General features: G+C 40.7%; 1 protein-coding gene across 1 annotated transcript in view; it reads right to left on the bottom strand.

Moving 5' to 3' along the window:
• The window catches only part of Arfgef3 (ARFGEF family member 3), a 114,752-nt gene that overhangs the window by 57,825 nt on the left and 32,012 nt on the right, over window positions 1-24,915 (bottom strand). The window contains exons 5-8 of the mRNA XM_013026803.1: window positions 16,562-16,630; window positions 8,650-8,772; window positions 5,663-5,705; window positions 2,679-2,757 (exon numbers count right to left, since the gene is read on the bottom strand). Of these exons, the coding sequence (XP_012882257.1) occupies window positions 2,679-2,757; window positions 5,663-5,705; window positions 8,650-8,772; window positions 16,562-16,630 (314 nt within the window). The remainder of the gene's footprint in view (window positions 1-2,678; window positions 2,758-5,662; window positions 5,706-8,649; window positions 8,773-16,561; window positions 16,631-24,915) is intronic.

Raw genomic sequence — 24,915 nt, 5'->3', positions numbered from 1 at the left:
GATACTAACATTCATGCACAGTATATGTGCCTTTTATTCACATTTGCCTGTAGACAGACACACGTGGAGAAGGGAGATTCACAGAGTCAGATGGAGCCTAGAAGCCAGCCAGCTTTTTCAAAACACATGAAAGAAAAAAATCTGTCCATGTAGGAGGCCCGGGGGGTCAGAATTTCGCTGGAGCATGTCATGCTTGGTAGGATGAGTATCTGCTTGGTATTCTCTGCCCATCACTGTTGCTCACGGGGCACATCTAGAGCACAACTCTTGGGAGGAGATGGGTGAGCTACCGGGACTGAGTGGCCATCGGGACTGAGAAGCCACCAGGACTGAGAAGCCAAGCGTACCCTCTTGGGAGAGAATGGGACTGAGCAAGGGTACCGAGAGGGCAACTGGCAGCATGTTTGGGACTCTGCAGTCCTCAGACTTTCTGTTTTAAAACCTTTTTATTTGTTCTTTGTTTTAGGGACAGATCTGGATTCAATTAGCAAAAGAGAAAAGGAGATGAGCGCTGGTGACTCATGCCTGTAATCCTAGCTATTCAGAAGGCTGAGATCTAAAGATCAGGGTTTGAAGCCAGCCTAGGTAGAAAAAGTCCATGAGACTGTTCTTTCCAGTTAACTAACAAAAAGCTGGAAGTGGAGCTGTGGCTCAAGTGGTAGAATGCCAGGCTTGGGCAAAAAGCAAAGGGACTATGGAAGGCCCTAAATTTAAGCCCTAGTAGAAGAGGTTGGCAGGAGGGGGAAGGAAGGGAGGAAGGGAGAGATGCACTATGTAAGACATGGAGTTAGAATGAGTGATAAACCCACTACGGCTGGCATGGTTGTCTCCCATCCTGTCTGATGCTCTGTGCTTGGAGGAGATAAAATTGGGAGAGAGTGGCAGATGACAGACAGGCAGTGAACAAATACATAGCCCTCTGAATCCAATTATTCTTCTAGAATTGCTCAAGCAGGATCATGTTACTCAACATGCCTAATATAGAACTTTATTAATATCCTATCTCCAAGGCCTGTGGGTAAGCTGTGCTGTGTATCTGAATCTATTTTCTGAATTCTCCCAAGAAAAAACTGAACAGATCATGAACACACACTCCTATGGAGCCAAAGGCCCATGAGAGACATGGGCTTTGGTTTGGGAAGCAGTTGTTGAGAAGGATTGGACACCTGGGATATCAGAAGCAGAACCAATTTACCAGGCAGAGAAGATATCAAGTTCAGCTAAGAGAAATAAGGAATGAAGGCATTGGCATCAGAAGAAAGCACACAGATGCGTGCTCAGGAGACTGCACAGGCACAAACTGACCATGTAGACATTAAAGGTTTTCGGTCACAGCTACACTGATCATGCTGTACCACAACTTCTTTAGCAATGTACCCTCTACCTTAGGGTAATGTAATCATGATAGGAAAAACCAAAATGAAACAAGCAAACGAAGTGTTGGGGCAGAATTATCACCGGGGCTTTGCGTAAAAGAAATACAAGCAAAATTATAAGAATTCTATCGAAACCAGTAAGTGTTACAACAATATGCCTGAAGCCATCTTTGACCTGAAATTCAATGAGAACTTTTAAAAAGAAAACTCATGAATATGTCACAATAATTATTTCCCTCATTTGAAGCCTATCCACAGGGTGAAGAACTACTTTCAGTGTTCTGATAGCATTTATGCCTGGCTCTTACGTTGTGTGGGCACACTTCTAATGCATGTCTTTGGTCAACAAACTATAGTCAAAGTTTTGTCTTAAGAAACTCAATGACTTGTACTGCATTATATACTACAATTACCAGTTTAGGACCATGATCTATCAAGTGTTTACATGAGGCATTATCTGATGAAAACGCTCCACTTACAACTACCTCTTTGAAGATATCAAAGCTGGAATGCCTACAGTACCCACACAGCAGGCAAGGCCTTCGGCCATCTTGGGTAAGCTAAGTTAAATGCTTACTCTCTGGGTCTCTGTAGCTGATGTTGGAGCCATCCAGCTTTAAAGAACCACAAACCTAATGCCAACCACTTACGAGACTGACTTGTAGATTCTTTTCGGACCGATGAACAAGGATACAACTTATATCTATGACTTGCCGTTTGTTTTGACTTGTCCTGATGGCTAGGTTTTAATTCTTGTAATAATCTTAAGCCTTTTGCACTTCTGAACTGACATGCACAAAATGAAGGATGTAAGTCATAGTCCCATGCCTTTCTATCAAGCTAGCTGGCTGTGTAGGCTCTCAGGGACAGGGAATGTTAGAAGAATCAGGAGATCCACATACGCCAGCCCTTTCACTCTCAGAGAAAGGTGCAGCCCAGTCACATGAGAGGGGCCATTTACGATCACGCAGCAGGGCCAGGCCCCAGTCGCCACGAGCAGCATCATGCCAACTCCCTCTTAGCCTCACACTCTTCCTTGCTCACAGGTCCATGCTCAAGGGATTAGCTCTTCTTAGAAAGAATGTTTTCCCATTTTCACCTTAGAAAATGATAGCCTTCAGTAATGTATTTGGTAATCATGGATTGCGTGAGGTCTCTGAATATATTTCTCAGGAAGGACAGGTGAATACCAGTGGGAGGGAGCCACTGTCTTACACTCTGTAATTTAAGTGATGCTAGAGGCAGACGCTATTTCAGAAATACACTGCTATCATCTAACAGCCACAGGGGACAGGCACTTACTTGATGGAGGCTTGCAGCTTCTCACACAGGACGGCGAGGACAGAGACCACGTCGTCACAGAGCGCCTCCACTGTTAGCCCTTCAAAACAGGAGGTGACAGGCATTAGCTCTGGTGAGAGCCTGGCACTCCCTCAGTATCCCGCCCACTCCCTACTTTTCATGTTTTCCAGGACTAACAGATGATTTTCAGATGTGGAACCTCTCTTGGGTCACCAGAACAATATCAGAAATAAATTAGGTAGAATCATTCCTTCCTAAAATAAAAGTCAGGACAGTTCAGAAGGAAAACAGTAGACTGTTCTCATTATAAATACAATTCATTCACGCTTAAGGAAAAGAGAACTAGTGGTTTAAAATGTGACACGATGGCTGGTGATGTTCTCAGTGAAGGTCGGGAAGTTAACCATGGATTCATGATTCTGACTTCCTGAATTTCTGATCTCCTGAATATCTGCATCTTCTAGGCTGCCAGGCATTGTGTCAGGATTTTAAAAAAGCAAAAAAATAAAAGTAAAGAAATAAACAATCATGGCAGCATAACCAGGCTCTGACAACTCACACCGGTAATTCCAGCAAAAGTGAGATTTGAGGATGGACATTTGAAGCCAGCCAGGTAAGAGAAGTCCATAGTCTCTTATCTCTGATTAACCACCAAATGGTTGGAAGTAGAACTATGTCAGAGTGGTGGAAAGTTGTGAACAGGTTGTAGAGGGCTAGCCTTAAACAAATAAAAAAAGCTCACAGACAGTATCCAGGCCCTGAGTTCAAGCTCAAGGACTAGCACAAAGAAAAAAATGACAGCATGGAGAGAAAATGAACCCTTGGAACTAAGAAACCAGACAATGGGGTACCTACTTAAACCTACTTAACTATCTGTCCGTTCTATACAGGATACATGCTCTCTGTTGATAACAGAGCAACAGCTAATATCAGAAAAAATAGTTTTCTCTCCAAAAATGTTCTAATTTCCAAAAACTAGAATAAAAAGTCCCATAATCACATTGTGGGAGAAAGTCTGGCACTGTTAATCTGTTTACGCACAAGTCCACAGTGTGTTGATTGCATGAGCTTTGGTAAGGCTCATTTTCCCTTATAGCAACTAAGAAAGCAATGCCAACTTTATGGAATTGCTGAGCCAAGTAAACTCATAAATGGAAGCATTTGTTTTCTAAGATTAAAAATCTGTAAGGATCTATTCAAATGTGGCAAAGTACCTGATGTATGTATAAATAAATGCATGGCCAGGAACCAACAAAGATGAGGAAAAATGGCAAGAATATCTGGGACAAAAATAAAAGTAGAATTGGAGGAGAGTAAGAGCAAAAGAAAAAGCTGACAGAATTTATGATCTTAAATGCAAGAAGGACTTGGAGAAATTATAAATTACAATGATAAAGCAGAGTTTGAAATAAAGAAAATCCATAAGCAGTCCTCTAGTTCAATCTTTAGATAAACCTCAAATGAGCTTCTCTATCCTTTATTTTTGTTAAATATATATGTATGTATATGTATGAGATATCTTAATATGTAGATAGATAGATGGACAGATAGATAGATAGACAAACAGACAGATAGACAGACTTGAGATAGGCTCTTACTCTGTGATTTAGGCTGGTCCTGAACTTTCGAGTCTTAATTTCCCAAGTATCTCAAACTTGGATTTTTAGGTACATGCCTATAATGTGTCTGACTTACTAATATATTTTTGAGACCTGATGAAAAGGTCTTTGAGTCTGTTTTCAGTTTAAAATCAACCTACATAAAAATGTGGCTTTCATGAGAATCAAACAGGCAAAAACTGGGAGAAAATCACTGACAGCACCAAACACAGCTAACACCTAACAATTCTTCTCATAGCCCAAGGATGTGGCAGGGCCCAAGCCAGGCTCTACACCAATGTCCATAGTACATGACTTGCAGCATTTCTCTTTCTCACTTTCCCTTTCTTCTTTTCCTCCTAATTTTGGCTGAGTTCTTCTCTCTCCCCTTCTCTCATTAGTCATCTCTCCTTGCTCCTGCTCCACTAACCCCTTCTATTATTAACTGGTAAAAAAAATGATAAAAGCAGATTTTTATAGTATTCTTCAATGATGGAATAAAGTCTGATATAAAGCCGACACTTCATTATTTTCATTAGTTGATTTGATTTTTTCATATTTCTTTTAGAAAATAATACCACTGAAGCTGTTGCCAAAATGAAGTTGCTTGTCAATTACATATCACTTTTTCCCCCTTTCCTGTGGCATAGAAAGAGAGTTTCTTAATTTGATTTAATCTGTGAGTAAAATTGGACTGCCTTTCAGATATCCTGCAGGGTGACTCATCTGTCATGCCAAGAAATTGGCATTCAACAAAGTCCTAGTACATAGTATCATGTGTCAATCAACTTTTATAACTTCTACTTAATTCTTATATTAGCACTTACACCTGGCTTCATGGAGAACAAAGTAACTAGAAAGAAAACCATACAAACAACAACAAAACCAAGCTGGCTGCTGGTGGTTTATGCGTGTAATCCTAGCTACTCAGGAGGCTGAAATTTGAGGATCTTGGTTTGAAGCCAGCCCCAGCAGACAAATCTGAAAGACTCTGAGAACCAGAAGTGGAGGTTTGTCTCGCGTGCTAGAGCACCAACCTTGAATGACAAAGCTAAGTACGAGCTTGAGGATCTGAGTTCAAACCCTACAAACCAGTACAAATCAAACAAAAACAGAACAGAACAAAACAAACAAAAGTGCATCTGAATGAGAGGCTCTGAAGAATTAACTTCTCACCTCATTGAACAGGAGGAGTAAGTGTAGTTGGTGTAGGAGCGAGGGACAGAAGGAAGACAGTGCAGATTAAATAATCCTGGGCAAGGAAAAGCCACAGTCTCCAAGGTGAGTGGCAAATTAATCCCAGGACTCCTGGCATCTCTACATCCCTGACAATGAGCTTTTAAAATGCTTTTAAAATGAGTAAAAAAATAAAATAAAATCCCCTACCTTGACTCCTGAATTCCTGTGGGACATCTGGGTTTTCAATTATCTAATGAAGGAGACACAGACAATTAGGAGACATAGGCTGGAAAATCCTGAGCCTTAGACAATGAAAACCTGGAGGAAACAAGTGACATTCTTAGTATTCCTGGCTCAGCTCCTTTAGCGCGCCTATGCTCCAATCTTAATAGTATTTCACCTTTCAATGAGAGACTGTAATGCACAGAACTGAGCTCATCAGCTTCCAAAGTAACTTGTTAAGGAGTCTACTCAATTCTTGAAGCTCCAAGATATACTTTGTGGTTATGAGTAGCTGGGCTTAGATTTGGGACAAACCTACCTACAAAGGTGAATTTATCTTTGCCCAGACCATCTTATCCTAAGACAAATTCCACTGTGTTTGGCCCTCACAGATACAGACTTTAGTCAATGGAAAAATTAGGTTGTGGACTTCAAAATACAGATCCAAAGAGGACCACAGCTCAGTAGCATCTTCTTCCTGCTCAAACGAGGGGCATATCAACTCATGATGACCATCAGCATCAGCCATGGTTGGCTGCTGCTAGGCAGATCCAGAATTATTAGGGCAGACACAGCACCTAGGAAAAATACAGGAGGAAAGATGCTTGCACATAGTAAGATGCAGTACGTTCAGCAGGCATGTAACTCAGTGACCACTGAGCTGAGAAGGGAAGGGAAAAGGAAGGGAAGCGCTTTACACTCAGAGACCTTTTCATGCCAAGTAACTACCAGACATGTAAATAATCTTGTCATGCTGGTTAAAAAACCACTTGTTAGAGGTGCATATGTCTATTATTTTCCATAATCTGTAAGCCTACCTGCTTCCACAGTGATTTTTTTGTGAAATGTGAAGTCACTGTCTACAGCTCAACATACGGCTAAATACAAGACTACAACAATATTTTCCAAGGAATTATATTTAAGGGTAGAAGAATCTACTGATCCCCAGGCCCAAATATTGTTATGTGGCAACTTTACCTTCTGAAGTTAACAATTTAGCAGTTTAACTATGGCTTTGGTCACCTAAATAATTCAGTAATAAGAACGGACAATAATGAGTTCCTGAGGATACAGTCAAAAGCATAATCCTTCCTGGGACTGGAGGAGATTAACATCAGTTCATCAGATTGAAGATGCATTTTATGTTAAGGTTTCTTTATTTTCCATTAACTAATTTTTTTCTTTCCACCGTTATTTGGGCCTCAATTCTTCGGTGGCTGGTGATGTCTTTCCTTGAACACTGTATCAGGTGATGCTAAGTGTGCCACATAGCTTCCCAGAGCATACCTCACATCTGAGGGGACTCTCTTCTTCAACAGCTTTTGAAAAGATAACTATCTTAGGTATTAAAATCTACATCTCCTTCAATTGGATATCATTAATGCTTCAAATAGAAGCATCCCGAGAATGGGATGAGAATGTTTTCCTAGGATGTGAAATCACATCTCTGAGGAACAGCATAGGTAGTAGAAAGGAAAGAATGGGGAACACTAATCTCTCCCTGAATCTGGGATCTTGCCTCTTGATGGGGTGAGTCCAGATGGTCGGTCATGAGCAGATCAGAAGACCAGCTACCCACATAAAACACCCAGCCTGTGCCTGGCCAGTGGCTCATGCCTATAATACTAGCTATCAGAAGGCTGAGATCTAAGGATCACAGTTTGAAGCTAGCCGGGGAAGAAAAATCCCCATGACTCTCATTTCTAATTAACCACTCAAAAACCGGGAGTAGAGCTGTGGCTCAAAGTGGTAGAGTACTAGTCTTGAGCAAAAGAGCTCAGGGACAGCACTCAGGACCTGAGTGCAAGCCCCACAACTGACAAAAACAAAAACAAAAAAACACCCAGGCTCACACACTCTGTAATACAGTCCAGACCACAGTTGTGGAAGAATAGTAGGAGTTAAAGGCTGAAGCATTTCATTGAAATCTAATTCAGTCACTTGTCACTTAATGCACTGAAAAAATCATTGTTAAGTGATTTTTGTTGCTGTGTAAACACGATAGGTTGTACTTGCACAGAAATGGTATAGACCATAATATGTCCAAGGCACTATGGTGGATCCTGCTGTACGTGTGGCCTGTCATTGACTCTCCCCTCCAAATGAATTCAGACTAAATGAACTAACAAAATTGAAAGCTTTTTAACACTGTGTTATTTCATTTAAATATTTCATTGTAAAGCATTAAGGTATTGTTAACATTATAGTATTTGACCAGTACTCTTTATCCAGGAATAAAACATGACTGCATAGGAAAAGTCTCAGCATCTTAAAATTACTTCTATAAGAATACTTTCTTCTCCTAATGTAATTTCTATCTATAGATTTAAAAAGATAACAATTCCCACACTCATACTCAAAGGCCTAATAAGAGATTAAATCAATTTTAACAAGAAGTAAACTAAAGCAATAAAAACAACTCATCAACCATTTTTAATAGAAAGGCTGGGCAAACACCAAGTGTAGGGAAGAAATCAATATTTGTTTTTCCAGATTAGTGCTGTTTTTCAACCCTGACTAAAGCGTATGATGAACTCAGAATGTGCACAGCACCCTGTCAGGGGCCCAAGACTTTAGCTGCCTCTTCTCATGACAAGCTCATTTACTTCAGATTTCAGATTCATCTTCTCATCTGTAAAATGAGGAATAAAATAATCCAAGGTGACAATCTATAAGGTTCTTCTCACCTCCGTGGTTTTCTAAAAAAATCAGGAAATAAATGAAGTGAAACACGGAATCCTGAGATCTTTCTGACTCCAACGGAGATATCCTGTTTTCAAATTCACCATCATGTTATTTTAAGTTAACATTGTTTAATAAAAGAAATGTTTCTTTAAAGCTTCTAAGCAGCTTACTCAATGGTGGTCAATACTTTTCTAGCACAAGAAAGCCCTTCCTTATGTATCAGAGGGAAGTAGTCAGGGACTACTAGGAATCGGTGTGGAACATCTGGGTACCACGGGCTGGCTCACCGTGTTCTCCTGTCTCTGCCGCAGCTGTAAAGTCAGGTCACCCAACATCTGACTGAGGGTAGCACGCACAGCAGTGTTGATGCTTCGCTGGTGACAGCTGCACGTGTAGGTCTCAATGCACACCTGGTGAGGAAGATAAAACATGAAGTTCTAGACATCACCAGTGTTCTTCAGGATTAACCACAGGGTACCAAATCCTCCTTCATCAGACAGTCAGCCTGACTTCAGACGAGTTTTTCATGGAAACACCTGAATAGATTTAAAATCGCTGGAAATCTTCTTTAAGCATAAAGGTAAAGTCACATTTTCCTGAGGATGACAACTCTTAATAATCTTATTCTTCTGAGCTTCATAGGGGGATGTTAATTAGTGAGTGTGATGGGAACCAAATATTTACAGTTAAGAACTCGGTGGCAAAACACAACAGAGTTTATCAACTCATGGGTCATAAAATGTTAAGACTTATAAAAATCCTTTTGCTTTGCCCTAAAGCAAATCTGACCTTGGGACAAGTTGGTAGCTATGTTCTTCTTAGACATTTGTTTGAAGTAGAACAGTTTATGGGAATAAGACCCTGGAGTGGTAATTTACAACTGTTATCCTAGTGACTTGGGAGTCAGAAATAGGAGGATCAAGATCTGAGGCCAGCTGGGGCAAACACATCAGACCTTTCTGGAAAAATAAACTAAAAGCTAAAAGAGAGGGCATGACTTACGTGCCTGTTAGGCAAGAGGGAAGCCATGGTTCAATCCCCAGTTAAAACAACACTCTATTAGAATTGCTTATGATCGTTAATCTGTACCTGAATGAACTAAATATGAGGCAAATCTACATCCCTGGTGGGATGCCACAGGTTTGGGTTTCCCATGAACAGGTTTTTTAGCTAATCCAATCCTCAAGAAAACTCTGCAAGCTCTGGTCCTGGAGTTCTCTTGGAAATATTGGCCTTTATTAGGCATGGGGCTCCAGAGCCAAAGATGACACCTGACAGCCTACTGTGAGGACTGCAGAGAGAGCCTGCCACTGCCCTGCTTCTGCCTTGTGTCCTGCGTCCTGCTGAGTGAACATAAGGCGCATTGCATCTTTGGGCTTTGCAATGTCTACACGTCTATCAAACCTAAGGAGAGTCCTTGGTGGCTTTGAACAGAGAAATCCTGATTTAAACAACTCCTTATTTGGTAACGATGATACTAAAGGTCATGATGTTCAGGCTTAATTGTCTCCAATTCTCTTGAAGGTATAAAGATGACAATTAAGGAATTTGCCCATTTTTTTCTTTCCCTGAAGTATTCTATCCTTTTGATTTCACACACACACACACACACACACACACACACACACACACACACACACACGGAGGGATTTAATGTGCCACAATTGTTTTTCTGGGAATAGCTTTAAGATTAGTCATAATGAAAATAGAGGTCCTCACCTAAATGGGAAGTTTACTTTGAAGATAGATAACTGAGATGAGAGAGATTAACTAAATGTTAATCCTGTGGCTGCTACTATTTGAAATGAGTGAGTCTCTTGATCAGCCTCATTACATATGCAAAAGGAAAGATTTTCTCTTTATTTATTTTTATGCATTTTTCCCCTTTATTTGTGTTGCTTTGGGTGGGATGCAGGACTTTGTGCTTGCCAGGCAAGTGTTCTATCCCCGGCTCATACCCCAAACTTCAAAAAGTTAATTTTTTAAAGTTTGATTCACCTTATATAGAGTGCTTAATATTTCAAAGGAGTATTTGAAAGTTAACCCTGTATTTGGAAGTTAGCTTAGACCAATTCATTTTATAGTTAAAAAATAGCGTGAATTACAAACATATGTTTTTCAAAAAACTACTTAAGATGTGTGAATTTTAAGTTCACTTTCTCAAATGATTTATGGATATTACTGGATTTGAAGAGATCATAATTTATACATGCTTTGAAGAGGTGTTTTAATCCCCAAAGCTGCTACTTTGGTATGTAATAAAATAATTGAAGACAGTTTTAAGTGAATTAGCATTTCACTTTGATGAAGCTAAATTCTCTGTAGTCTAATTAGGCATGCAGTGGCTTTCAGACATCTCAATCTAGCAGTTTTCTTTATATCTTACATTTTACCCCCCCCCCCATGAAATTGTTCTAATTGTTGATCTTTATGATCTTCACACTTTTAAATATATATATTTAAGGAGGACTTGAAAGAATTTGAGGACAAAAGAACAGTAGTCCTGAGAGCTTAGCCACATACCTCACATAATTTTCCCTGAACACTGAGCTGCACACACCAGAAATTCCCTCAGTCCCTTTAGACCCCTGATTAAATCTATATAACGCAGAGTTAGACACAGACAAGAACCTTGCCAATTGCAAATGTATTTTTGGGTTTGAATGTTCCCGTTATTTTCAATTGTTAGGAGCATAAGGTTACATTGGACTTGACTGACCATAGGAAACATCTCACCAAGGAAAAAGGTGGGCATGTTTACTCAATTTACAAACAATATTAATCTAACAAGCCCAGCCTGCCACAGTTGAGAATACATATACTGAATATGACAAGGGACTTTTTCTATTAAATAGAAACGTTACCATCAAGTATATCTGTCTTTAGGTACTCCACAAGAAATGCATTACCAGGTATCCTGGAAGTTCCTAATATATAGTTTGTTAAACTTGTTGCAGTAATAATAAATTGGTAAAGTACTAAGGGCTATACAACTAGAGCTTCTGTATTTGTGTATGTATGCATGTATGTATGTGCCAGTAGTGGGGTTGAACTCAGGGCTTTGTACTCTTGCTTAGCCTTTTTGTACATGGCTGGCATTCTACCAATTGAACTACCCTTCAGTTTGGCATTTTTCTAACTGAAGACAGAATCTCACAAACTTTTCTGTAAGAGCCTAGAGGCTGGGTTTGAATCTTGATCCTCTTAAGTCTCAGCCTCTTGAGCAGCTAGGATTACAGGTGTGAACCATTGGTACCTAGACGGGGTTTCTATCTTAATCCTGAACACTGTACTCAAGTCTGGAGAGTTTTTATCCACATGAATGTTTATCTTCTTCCACCACAGGACAATACTAAGATGGGTATACTAGATAAGAGAAGCCAAGAGGAGGCCAAGTTCAAAGACAGGCTGAATTTCTGAAAAAAAAAGCTCCCCTTCTTCCCCATGGCTTCTGCTTTCCTTAGGTAGAATTAATACTTGCCAAACTTCAGGTCTGAGCCTCTGCAGAGACTCGAGGCCAGGTGAAAAATACCTTGTGAAAAGCCACAGGCCCCCGCTGGCCTGGGGGCGCACGGAGACACAGGGCAGTGAGCAGGATCATAATGGACATTTTGATCATTTCATGCATTTGTGGACATCCAGATCTATGACATGCTAAACACAACTGAGAGCAAAAACAGAACTGGTTAATGAAGCGAAACAAAGCAAACAAAACCCCCAAAAGCAAAAGAAAAAAAGAAGAAAATGCAAACCTATGAGCATACATAAACAATAAAAGGTTTATGTCATAGGGTAAGTGGAATGATAAATAACAGCACTAGGATAAAACCAGGGTGTGATCACCACACTCTGGAATATGAAGTAGCATTGTGGGACAGAGTTGATAGTCAATATATATTGGCCAGAGTGAGCACCAATTTGAGAGGAGTTGCCTCAAAAGAAATTTGCTTAGCTTTGAAAAATACGTATGACCTACACATGGCCCCTTCTCTTTCCTATCTGAATAGGGTTGGTAGCATTGTTGTGTTAAAACTATGTACTATATGGCATCACAAGTCCCACAAAGAGAAGAGTTAGTATATTTCCAAATGAAAAAAAAAGTTTATGGAGATGAAAAGCAATTTATGGTAGTTTAAAAAAATAGGAAGAATCAGAGATTAGGTTACACGAAAGCCAAATAGCTGTCTTCTATGTGGGATAGACTATAAATGTTTGTTGATCAACTGAGAGGTAGAGAAAAATTTCTAAGTCTAAACTCTATGATAAATCATCGTAATCTGATTTTGGGGCAGGGGAGAGAGGTTGACACTAGGGTTTGAACTTGGGAACTCATGCTTTCTAGGCAGACACACTACCACTTGAGCTATGCTTCCAGTGATTGGTTGCTTTAGTTATTTTTCAGGTTAGAATCTCATGTTTTTTTGCTTGGGACCATTCTGAGACTGTGATCCTCTTTCTATGCCTCCTGTGTACTAGAGTGATGGGTATGTCTGGCCTGTTGGGATGGAGGTCTTACTTTTTGCCTTTGTTGTTCTTGAACCATGATCCTCCTGATCTCAGCCCCCTGAGAAGTATGAGATTGTAGGCATGAGCCACCATGCCTCTGTTAACATTTTCTAACACATTGCCAAGAAGCAGTGCAGCACAGTGGGTAGCAGCATATGTGTGTGCTATGAATAGTCTGGGTTTGAATGGCTAAGGAAAGTTGGGCAAGCAAATCATGTCATTTTGCTTACAGTGTTTATTTAGCTAGATTTTGATGGTGGATGGAGAAGATATAAAATGCTGCTACTCACTGTCATCCCTTAGAGAGTCAATAGCAAGAAGTGATGCTTATTCATCACTGTTTTGCAAGGGATAAATGGGTAGATAGAAGTAAAAACAAAAAGGGGTTCCTCCGTAAGATATGTATTAAAATGTTTTTTTTTCTTTCATGGGAGTGTTTCTAACACATTTATAAGATTATTTCTTTGTTGCTTTGTTTGTCCCTCCCCCACGGTATAACCCATGCTTTCACTGTATTTGATGTTGGTATAATTTGTGGAGGGGAAGGGGAAAAACAAATCGTTTAAATAGGGATACAGGTGGACACACTGCAACAATGAGATGTACAAGTTGTTATGTCAAAAACGAACTTTACAACTTTGGTGCGGGGTTGGGGGGAGGGGAGGGTTGAGTGGGGGAGCAGGGGGAGGATGGGAAGGGGAAACAAAGGAGGAGGCTACAATGCTTGCTAAGAAATGTACTCATTACCTTGCCCATGTAATTGTAACCCCTCTGTACAGTCTTTTCACAATAAAAAATGTGAAAAAAGGGGTTCCTAGGAATGTTAATCTTGGTGTTGGAAACTGTTTTCTCTCAACCCGAAAGCATGCTAAAGAATCAAAGACTAGAGAAGCCAGTAAGATCAAATCACCAAACTTACATTTGCAGCCTCAGCTTTCTGAGATCTGTCCCAAGAATGTCACTAAACACCTTCAAATTAGCTTGGGAGAGCTTTGGGCTAGGATTTGACCTTTCTCTTTGTTCCAAGGCCTTGGCGATTTCTACATCTTCAATTTATTCCTATACATTAAGGCGACTCTCTTTGGGAAATGTAACCTATCTGTTCATCTTTGTGAAAAGAAAATGTGGGCTTAGCTTTCAGTGAAAGGACTGTGTTAGCATGTGGAGGTAATGATTGTGCATGATGAAAAACACTACTGTACTTGGGTATTTATATATAATTGTCCATTTACAAAATTCTGGTGATATTTCTAATTCCTCCTGTGACACCAAAGGTGTCATTCTGAAAAACTTTCATAACTGGCGTTTGAGATAAAGTTAGATACAAAATGGAGGTTGCATTCTTATTTACATTTTGAGAGCTTAATAATCCTTTTATCGGTTCAGCAGACCTTGGGGAACTCTCTTGTTTCATTCTTTGAGTACCCACAGTATTTCTTGATAAACCGGTTTCAAGGTAAATACATCCTTGTGGGCTCACCATTGTGTTCCAGAATAAGGAAGAAGAGACTAACTAGATTTCTCCCCACCATTTCAAGAGGAGTTTTAGAGGGCTTATTTTAGGGCATTTTTCATAAAATTCTCTACTTCAAAAAAAGACAATGGCAAATGAGACATACTATCAATACTCCTCTGATTTCTTTGCTGTCACAGACAGTGTCATTTCTACTAGTAGCAAGAAGCAAGATTAGCATGTGAAAGGTTTGCTAGCCCTTTGCCATCTGCAGGAAGATAATGCTATATTGTCATTGCCAGGCAACGGCCCCACATACAAGGCCCTAAAGGGGGACAGGGCCACTTTGTGGCTGGACCTCCATTAGCAGCTTTCTAATGGGGATTGCAGTTTTCTTGTCTAATGGTAGAACCACAGGGTAGGAGAGGCCTACTCATCATTTTCTTCACAGCAGCCAGCATGAGGCCCAGACAGGAGCCCAGGAACCCTCCCGGGATGCTGGGAGAGCCAGGATTCACACCACAGGGGGTGGGAGTTGGTGGGGGAGTGGTGTTTAGAGCCCACTCTATTTATCACCAAGCCCAACTGTCTTCATCTGGATATCAAGCTAAGATTTTGTTTTTAATTGTGCTTTTCCTTCTCCAGTCTTGGTAGAGACCACTGTGTTTTGATGTGCATGTAATGTAGACAGGCCTGTTGGGGCTCTCAATGAACACCTTCACTTCCTTCTCTCTAAGGCTTTCATCATGGGGCTCCCTGGCAGTACTCCCTTGCCAAAGGTTCCATAATTTCCTACTGTCCCCCTTAAGGGCCTTGTGTGGGGGGGGGGAGGGGGCAGTTGCCTGGCAATGACAATATAGCATTATCTTCCTGCAAATGGCAAAGGGCCTCTCAAATGCTAATCCTGTTTCTTGCTATTAGTAGAAATGACAATGTCTGTGACAGCAAAGAAATCAGAAGGAGTATTGACAGTATGTCTTAAAATTCAGTTGGAAAATATATATATATATATATATATATATGTATATATGTTTTTGGTTGGTCGTGGGGCTTGAAGTCTGGGCTTGGGCGCTGTCCCTGCGCTCTTCAGCTCAAGGCGAGCACTCTACTGCTTGAGCTACATCGCCACTTCCACTTTTCTAGTGGTTTTTATTGGAGATAAGAGTATCACGGCCTTTCCTTCCCGGGCTGGCTTTGAACCCCAATCCTCAGATCACAGCCTCCTGAGTAATTAGAATTACAGGCGTGAGCCACCAGTGCTCAGCTGGAAATAATTTTTGATAATCATTCTATCTCATTATTATATAGCTCAAAATGTATAAGTGTGTAAAGTGTCTATGTCTATAGATACATATTTGTATCTGTAGTGTAGTGAGGCTCAGCTGATTGGCTGCTGCTTCTGTTTTGATGGACACATGCAAATTTTCCACATGTTCAGATGTGATTTCCTCTGGCTCAGGGTATAGCTCAGTGGAAGAATGCTTTCCTAGCATGCACAGGGTCCTGGGTTCAATCCTCAGAACTACAAAGAAAAAAATGCTCTAAATTTTACATAATAGCATAAAAGGCAACAAAAAGCCCATATCTGATCATTACGATTTCTTTTTCTCTGTGATCTGGTAATTCAGAAAACCATTTCCTGTTTGTCATTTGTCTGGCCAGAACATGCAAATCCTGAACATATTCTTTTCAAGAAATAGGAGATTCTTCTGAGTGTCCAAAAGCTAAAGGCATATTCTAGACATTTGAGGAGCCAGCTTTCCTACTGGAAACGGTTTGGGACATGCTGGAAGGCATGAGTTACTCCAGGCTACAGTCCAGACTGAACAGTGATAGCTATCTACAGGATGCATTCATTGGGACCTAGGAGACAGCGATGGAAGTGCAATCAATAAACAGCCCTGTAAATCTCATACTTGATTTTTTAAAAAGCATTTCTATAAATCAGATGCTTTGCAATGCATCTTAGAGAAAATGAACTGAGGAAACAATAGGCCTGCGTGGAGCAGAGTGGGGGCCTGGTGCTGTTATTTCCACAGGGAAAGCCTCAGGTGATGTAAACCTAGTCATGCAGGACTGAAGACACAGAGCATGAAGAATAGCAATGGCAGGGCACAGAGCATGCTTCTCACAAAGCCCTGCCATCACAGAAACCCCTACACAGAGCAGAGCTGGAACCCAGGTCCCCTCAGTGTTGATTCCAGTGAGAGGAAGAGCAGTGATAAGCAGGAGGAACTCACCTCTGCGATCTTCAGCACAGCACTCCCATTCAGGTCAAATGTTGGGGTATAAGTGATGCACAGTAAAACCTGTACCCCAGAGGAGGTGAGGGGAAAAGAAAGAAATAGAGATTAATCCAGAAAGATGTGTTTCACAGTCTAGTTGTGTAGCTCTTGATGTACGATTCTTTTGTTTTAGCAGTTTCTTTCTGTCCCATCCATCACTCACATTAGTGACCACTGATTACTTAATGAAAGAGAGACCAGACTTTCAATAGAAATATTGCACAGCTCTTTCAGTGAGAAGAACCACTGTAAGACTGGCCAGGGCTGTGTTCTACAACCATTTCAGGTCTGTCTAATAACAACAGAAACCAAAAAGTGACAGGAACAAGTAGAATAAGATGACCAGGCTCAGAGTGCGGTGGGTCCCAGGAATTAGCTACACTGACATGTTTGAGTGATTGTTCTTTTTCCTGTTTTACTGATGAGGAAATGGAAAGTCAGGATGTTAATAGATTGTTACAGGTAACGTGGGTCATGAAAATCTGAACTAAAATTTGAGCTAAAACTTGAACTCAACTCATCCGACTCCATAAGGTATCCCTGTGCAGTAATGTGTCCATTTCTTCCTAGATTCAAATGTCATTGTCATTTCTGTTCCATCCCCTTCTCAAATCCACCTGCAATTACAAATTTGTTAATGCTACATCCCTCTTCAATAATTTTCTCTGGGATACTGCATGGGGCTTTCTTATTTTCTAGCCTCAAGTTCTCCTTCTTTCCCAAGATCCATAGACAATAGTCAGTGACAAAAAAAAATCTTTAAGGGCCATTAAAAATTCTGCTTTCTCTTTATAAAGCCATTGGGGGAAGTCTATCAATAAAAGCCCATGACATTTAAGGATTATTTCTCATTTCCTAGGCAAGAGAGCAGACTCTCCCTTCTCCATTTAGCTTCTGATTTCTCTTACTGGAAAAACAGACAGTGCTGGAGCCTGCTACTTATCCCCAACTACAAAATTTGGCCTTCCTATGACAGCCGGCTGAGGGTCTGTCTCAATTACTTCCACTTACATAAGAACAGAGAAGCAAGGTTAGGTAGTATGAGATCTGCACTTAACTAGCACTTCAATGCATAAAATTGGCTGGGCACTGGTGGCTCATCCCTATAATCCTAATTACTCAAGGGGCAGAGATCTGAGGGTTCAAAGTCAGCCTGAACAGAAAATTCCATGAGATTCTTATCTCCAGTTAACCACCAAAAAGCTGGATGTAGAGGTGTGGCTCAAGTGATAGTGTCAGCCTTAAGCAAACAAAGCTAAGGGAGAATAGGAGGCCCCAAGTTCAAGCCCCAGAAGTGGCAAACAAAACAAAACACATGCAGTTGTCTGAGATAGAAAGAAATCTTTGTAGGCCAGTCCTATTCTGTTGTCTCAGCTGCTTCAGAAGGAACAATCAGTATATAGCTGAAGAAGGAAAGAAGACATTTTTGACAATTTGAGGTACTAGATTAGTTAAGTAGATTATAGTTCAGGTTCTCAGTGTTTGAATCCACAGGTTACTTATGTCCAGCAGTTATCTCTAGATAAAAATCAGCTCAGAGCTATGGTGGCCAAGACAAAGAGAACATGGGAGCAACTTCTTGGGGGTCACACACGAAATGGAATTCTTCAGCTTCATGGCAGTCTTGGGAGCTGAGGTTTCATACGCAAGAAGATCGAAAATTCAGGGGAGAGAGACCACCAGGACGCAATGTGGACTTGCAAGGAGGCTTTATCTTCTTTCTACATGTCTACTACATAGGGTCAGTACCCTGCCTGATATTCCTGCCCCTGGCTTCACCTGTGCTGTTCCTCTGAGGCCAATTTGATGGGTTTCTTCCAGGTCTTGCCTTTCAGGCTTCAACTCCTCCCAAAAGCCTTCCCTGATGCACTCTACAAAATGGTCTCTGTCATGTTTCCTCCATTCATTTATTTCAGGGCATGTGCATTCTCATCAATTACTACTTTTTACATTGTTACGTTCTTCTCTACCTTTGGGGTCTCTGCTAGGTCTTTGGGCTCTTCTGTTTCATGCTTTCTTACTTTACTTTTGTACTATATTGCACAGTTATCTTTTCTTTATTTTGTTAATGCCACGTTCTGTAGCAAAGGGTGGGAAGATATGAGAATGGCTGATGAGGAGACAGTGGTAGGGTGTGGGGAGAGCAGGTCACGTGGCCCATCTGGGTTCTTGGTGTTTAGAGTGCTGGTAATAAAGACCAGCAACTGGTAGCATTTTACAGCAAAAAAGATAAGGATGGTCAATATTTGTGTGAACTGGTTAATTATTAACATTACTTAGAGGACGGCTATTAGCTTTCTGCCTCCCATCTTTCTGTATCTTAGCATGAGGCATACAAAAGTAGGCCCAGAAAGACATTTTCTGTAAGAAGAGTTGCATTCTGACAATAGCGGCTAGAAAGCAGACATGTACCCACAAGCACGGACTTGGTAGTATTCCATGATCAAGTGTCAAGGGAGTGCAGAAAGCTTGCTTCCCCCTCCACTCTCCTCCCATGCAGCAGGGAAACCTAGCAAACCCAGAGGGAGGCCTCCAGCTTCAGGCACTGGAAGCTGAAGATGCCTTTCCCAGAACCCTCTGCATCAATGCTGGTTTAGCTCACAAGAGCCTTGAAGAAAGGCTTTTCTGTATTTTATGTCTAGCTGTGTTACTCCAAACCTCACCCAACCACATCTCAAAAACAGACATGAATGGAAGGAAGGAAGGATGGACATCAATGAAGCCAGCTCCTTAAGCTCCTCATGCAGTATGTTGTGCAGAAAGCACATTAGGTTTTCATCATGGGCTGTGGTATCCATGGCCCCCTGCCCCAGGACTCACAATAGAAAACAAGAACACCATGTCCAGCCCAGCTGATGCAGCCAGGAGCAATGACTTAACTAAGTGACAAATAGAGAAACTTAATGCAATCAGTGTGTAAGCCACTATTAATTCACTGGGTTAAAACACAGATGGGGTGTAGGAAAGATAGGGTAACAACAAATTAATTTAATGTGTCTGACTTGTACCAAATGATGAGTGGGTAAAAAGTTTATATTAACATTCTGAGCACACTGGCTCTAAGGAAAACAAGAGTACCTACACATCAAGGGCAATTTCAGTAGAAATATAGCCTTTCTAGGGGCATTAAAGCATATTCACTAAATTACCGTGGGACAGCGGGAAACTGAGTGACAAGAGATGTCTTGAAAACTAGCTAGCTGGCACTGCCGTAAATGAACTAAAAGGAAAAGAGGGAAAACGAACAAAACCTTCTACGGAAAGGGAAACGAATATTTCAGCTATTAAAAGTTCAAAGTCATTTTTAAATGAATGCAATAATTGAACTAGTACTATGCATAAGAAACAGTCCCTCAACTAAAAATATATCTAAAAATCCTAAGGCTTTTTTTTTAAAGGTTAAAATTAGATTAGAAAGTAAAATTAAGTCAGGCACTGGTGGCTCACACCTGTAATCCTAGTTTCTCAGGAGGCTGAGACTTGAGGATTGGGGTTTGAAGCCAGCCCAGACAGCAAAGTCCATGAGACTATTATCTCTAATGAAACACCAGAAAACCAGCTGTGGCTCAAAGTAGCAGAGTGCTAGTCTTCAGGGACAGTGCCCAGACCCTGAGTTCAAGCCTCATGATCAACAAAAAAAGAAAGAAAGAAGGAAAGAAAGTGAAGTTGATTTATTGTAAGAATCGGGCACAAGTTGATTGGCATGTTGAATTGAAACCACTTTGTACAACTACTTAAGAAGTTGTACACATTAGGAGTAGAGAGGGACAGATGTGGCTAGATGACAGGGTACAAGAGCACAGATGTGGTCTTCTGAGTGGGCACATTGGAGTAATCCTCTCCCAAGGACATGTCCCCAATCAGGATTGGAGTTTCTCTATCAGCCACTTCATGCTTTGTGACTATGATCCTAACAGAGCAGATGCTTTGACACCAAGCCGCTAAGTGATTGTAGCAGGCAATCTGGTGTTTTTGACCTATGTCATCTAATATTGTCTAACGCATATCATCTAAATGACACATTGTTATGATCTATATCATCTTGTCTAATCTTGAAAATTCTCATTGTCCTATAACCACATTAAATGGATGCTCAAAAAAAAGTACAAAGCCAAACATCAGTGGTTTATGATTATAATCAATCATAAACATTAGCCACTCAGGAGGCTGAGATATGAAGATGGGGGTTCAAAGATAGCCCCAAGCAGACAAATCCAAGAGACTCTTTTAATCTCTAGTTAACCAGCAAAAAGCCAGAAGTAGATATGGCTTAAGTAGTAGAACACCAGCCTTGAACCAAAAAGCTAAGCAAGGGTATAAGGCTGTGATTTTAAGTTCCAGTACCAGCGTGTGTGTGCACACGCACACACACACACACACACACACACACACACACACACACGCAGAGGTGAAAGGATACAGCTCAGTGGTAGAATGCATGACTACACATGAGACCCTGGGAGAATCTCTCTAGGCTGTCTTTGATATGGGTCATAGCAGCTATTCCAACATAGCTCATTTAGGAAAATTAATAGCTCATTTAGGGAAAAAAATGAGACAATCCACAATTAGAATATATTAATCCTTTGGAGACAGCTACTTTTCATCACCTAAAGTCTTCACCATTCTGACTTAGCTCTACTTTCTTCCTTCTTTCTGTTTATACACCCATTCAAAGAAATGCTTACTAAGGTTCCGATTTTGACAGGATCACAATGCAGTGGAGAAATTATGATCTAGATAACTGACTGACAGAGGCCAGTGCAACAGGAAGACTAGAAGCCACAGGGTCTTTGGAGCAGGCTGACTTTGCAGATAGATGCCTGTGAACAAAGTACCGATCCTGGAGAGAAAAGGAGGGAACTATGAACCCAATGAACTGAGCAAAGGAAGATCAGCAGCAGAGCTATGGCAGTGAAGAAGCAGAGGTCATAGAAGATACAGAGAGCATGGATGTGATTTTTCTTGCACTTCAAGTTAAATATAGTTAGACTAAGTGGTTGTGGTATATTATCTTTGGACTGTCATATTAACATGCCAGTAAAAATGACTGAAACTATATATACTAGGACAAAATGAAAGTAAAGGATATATTTTTGGATATAGATGAAATCAAAGACAGATCCCAGTCATTCCAGCAGCAAGGAGTTAATTCACAGTGATGCATCTCAGGGAGGGATAGGGGAATTCTCCTAAAAGGGAACAATCTCCCACATATGAAACCAGCATCACTATACCACTGTTTCTATCTACCCCTGCTCTTCTAGTCTCTCCAGTTGACAGCTATCACTGTCCCCATTCCTATACATTTTACAAAGCATTATATTAGGTGTTAGTAAAGCAGCATGCCTAGGAGAACAAAGATAAATTACTTAAAATGTCTAACATGAGCCAGGTACTGGTGGCTCATGACTATGTTCTAGCTACTCAGGATGCTGAGATGAAGATTGCTGTTCAAAGCTAGCCTGAAAGTCCATAAGACTCTATCTCTAATTAATTACCAAAAAGCCAGAAGTAGAGCTATAGTTCCAGTAGCAGAGCACTGGAGTAAAAGAGCTGAGGAACAGTGCCTAGGCCATAAGTTTAAGCCCCAGTACTGGCACACACATAAAATGCCTGCCATAGATTCATAATCCCCCAGGTATAAAAATCACAGAATGGACAGAAAATTAGAAGGCTTGTTTACATAGCATTTAATAGGAGCAATTTAAATTGATCATCTAAGTCCATAATCACTTTCCTTAGATTTATGGGCCTCTTAGTAGTAGAGTTTAGCTCTTTGGATGTTCACCATATTCACAGTTCTTTCTGGGAATAATGGTGGGTACTGGCTTTTCCTCTTCCTCCTCCTTCTTTTTGTTTTTGCCAGTCCTGAGGCTTGAACTCAGTCCCTGAGCTTCTTTTGCTCAAGGCTAACACTCTACCACTTGGGCCACAGCAGCGCTTCTGGCTTTTTCTGTTTATGTGGTACTGAGGAATCAAACCCAGGGCTTCATGCATGCTAGACAAGCCCTCTGCCACTAAGCCACATTCCCAGCCCATCTACTCCTGCTTCTCTAGCAGTGTCCATGCAAGTGACCAACCTTGCAAGGTTTTGATGAGACTGTGCATCCTTATTTTTACAAAGTGTACAGACGACACAGTAAGATAGCCCTGAGGATGATACAGAAGAAAATTATTCTGCAAACCTGAATGCCCAATGTAGGTGATGTTATGATTAGCTAAAGGTATATTTTGCAACCATGGAAGACAGTAAAGTTGAACACCTATAACCTAAAAATCTGAAATGCTTCCAAAAATCTAAATGTAAAGCTTTTTAATTTGGGAGCATTTTAGATTTCACATTTTCAAGATGCTCAACTGGGAAAGTCTATATAAATACTACACAATCTGAAGAACTTGGAAATATCAAACATTCCTGGTCCCAAGAATTTCGGATAATATTGTAATACTGGAACTTTTTAGGGGAGCTGTACAGAGCAATTAAAACTTGGCAAGCTTCATTTTGAGAGGCCCAGAAAACTGGCAGGACCTTACCCTAGACAAGGAGTTAGCACTATTAATCAGAAAGCTTCTCCATGAGACTTCTGGAACATTCCATCTAATTTTTCTAGGTCTGCTGTGTCAAGAACCTATCTTTTGCACTCATCATCGTAAGTAAGAATTTGCCTATGATTTCTGAGCCGAAGAGCTCATCTTGTTAAGATTTCAAGTGAATTATTCACAAGCTTATCTCCAAGGGGTTCAGGAAGGAAGACATGATTCCTGAAGGTACCAGACAGAAACTCCCTATCTACTTGACATACATCTGTGTGTTTCATGATTCAGACTTCCCTTCATTCATTTAACAAATACTGATGTCTGGCAAGGGGTCAGATCATAAGCTATAAGCTGGGTATACAGTGGTGAACAAAGAAACAAAATTCCTGATCACACAGAGCTAATGTATAAGGATGGCATAGCACAAGTGGTAACAGTAAGTTTGGTGACCGTCCTGTCTAAAGGACTGCACTGTGCTCTAACAGCATGTATCAGATGTCTCATGAGATGCATGGGATATAATGCTGTTTTCAAGCATCCATAGGACTCAAAATGTTCCATTCTATAACTCCTATAATCAATTAAACAGGGAAGAAGGCATGAGTGCCATCAGAAAGGAAGCTAGGGAAGCCAGTCTACTAGGGTACATGAGAGATATGGAGGATTTTGGAGATATCAGGGCCATATGTAATAGGAATTCTTTTCCTTTTTTCCAAAGCATTAAAATATTTATTTTCAAGTGCTTCCTGGAGTGACTGGAAATCCATTTTTCAAAATACCAGATGTTACTTACCAGTCCTACCAAATCAAATAAACCACTAGGGCTCAAGAAAGTAACTAACAATGTGAGGCCTATTTTTCCTAAAGCTGGAAACATTTCAGATCCCAGCTCTGGCTCTGGTTAAGAGTTTAGTCCTGTTACTTAACACACATTGCCTTCTGGCCTCTTGTATATATGGACTTCAGACTTCATAATTTGTTTTAATCACTAATTCCTTTCCTTTAGAAACACTCTAGTTCTGTTTTTGCTCTAAGTGACAAAAGCACAGACAGACCAGCAAGGAACATGTGAATACTGAGACGCCCAATGCCTTCCCATTGGAGGCCTGGCTTCTCCACTTGCAGCCTTCTGGAGTGTGAATTATTAAGAGTGAGTCTTTCCCGTAAAATAGAAACAGACTCTTGCCCACATGGTCTGTGTGAAGACCCAACAAAGCAGCCTCAGCCTTCTGAAGACAAAAGTAGAAGAATGTTTATCTTGACAGTCAAAGAGGGAAATATTTGCAAAGTAGGCATATAGAAGATGTTACCTCATTTAAATTTCAGTCAAAGATATGTATTTTTTTCCTTTATATGATCAAGGTTTCTCAATGTTGGCACTATTGATAATTTGGGCCAACTATGTCTGTTAGGGAAGGGATTGTTTCATGCATTATAGGACATCTCACTAGGAGTATCCCTGAGTTCTATTCAATAGTGGCGCCTTCCTCCAGCAGCTGTGACAAAGCAAGATACAATCTCACAATCCCTGAACCACAGGTTCAGAGAGTTTCTCCTATGTCTAGTAGACAGAGCTAAGAACTCCACAGGGCAGAAACCAGACATGAATTGTGACTACATCAGATCTTACATGTCAGGTGGCAAAAGTTGGTGGAGCTGATCTCCAACCTTCATTTAGACTTAAAGCAGATGGGTCAAGTTCTTTCATCTCAGGAATCAACTACCACTTAATCATGGTTTTATCTGATGTGGCACCTTAAATTGAGGTG

Source organism: Dipodomys ordii, unplaced genomic scaffold, assembly GCF_000151885.1.
Source record: "Dipodomys ordii isolate 6190 unplaced genomic scaffold, Dord_2.0 Scaffold97, whole genome shotgun sequence".
NCBI classification, from domain to species: domain Eukaryota; kingdom Metazoa; phylum Chordata; class Mammalia; order Rodentia; family Heteromyidae; genus Dipodomys; species Dipodomys ordii.
This window is presented reverse-complemented; position numbering and strand designations above follow the sequence as displayed.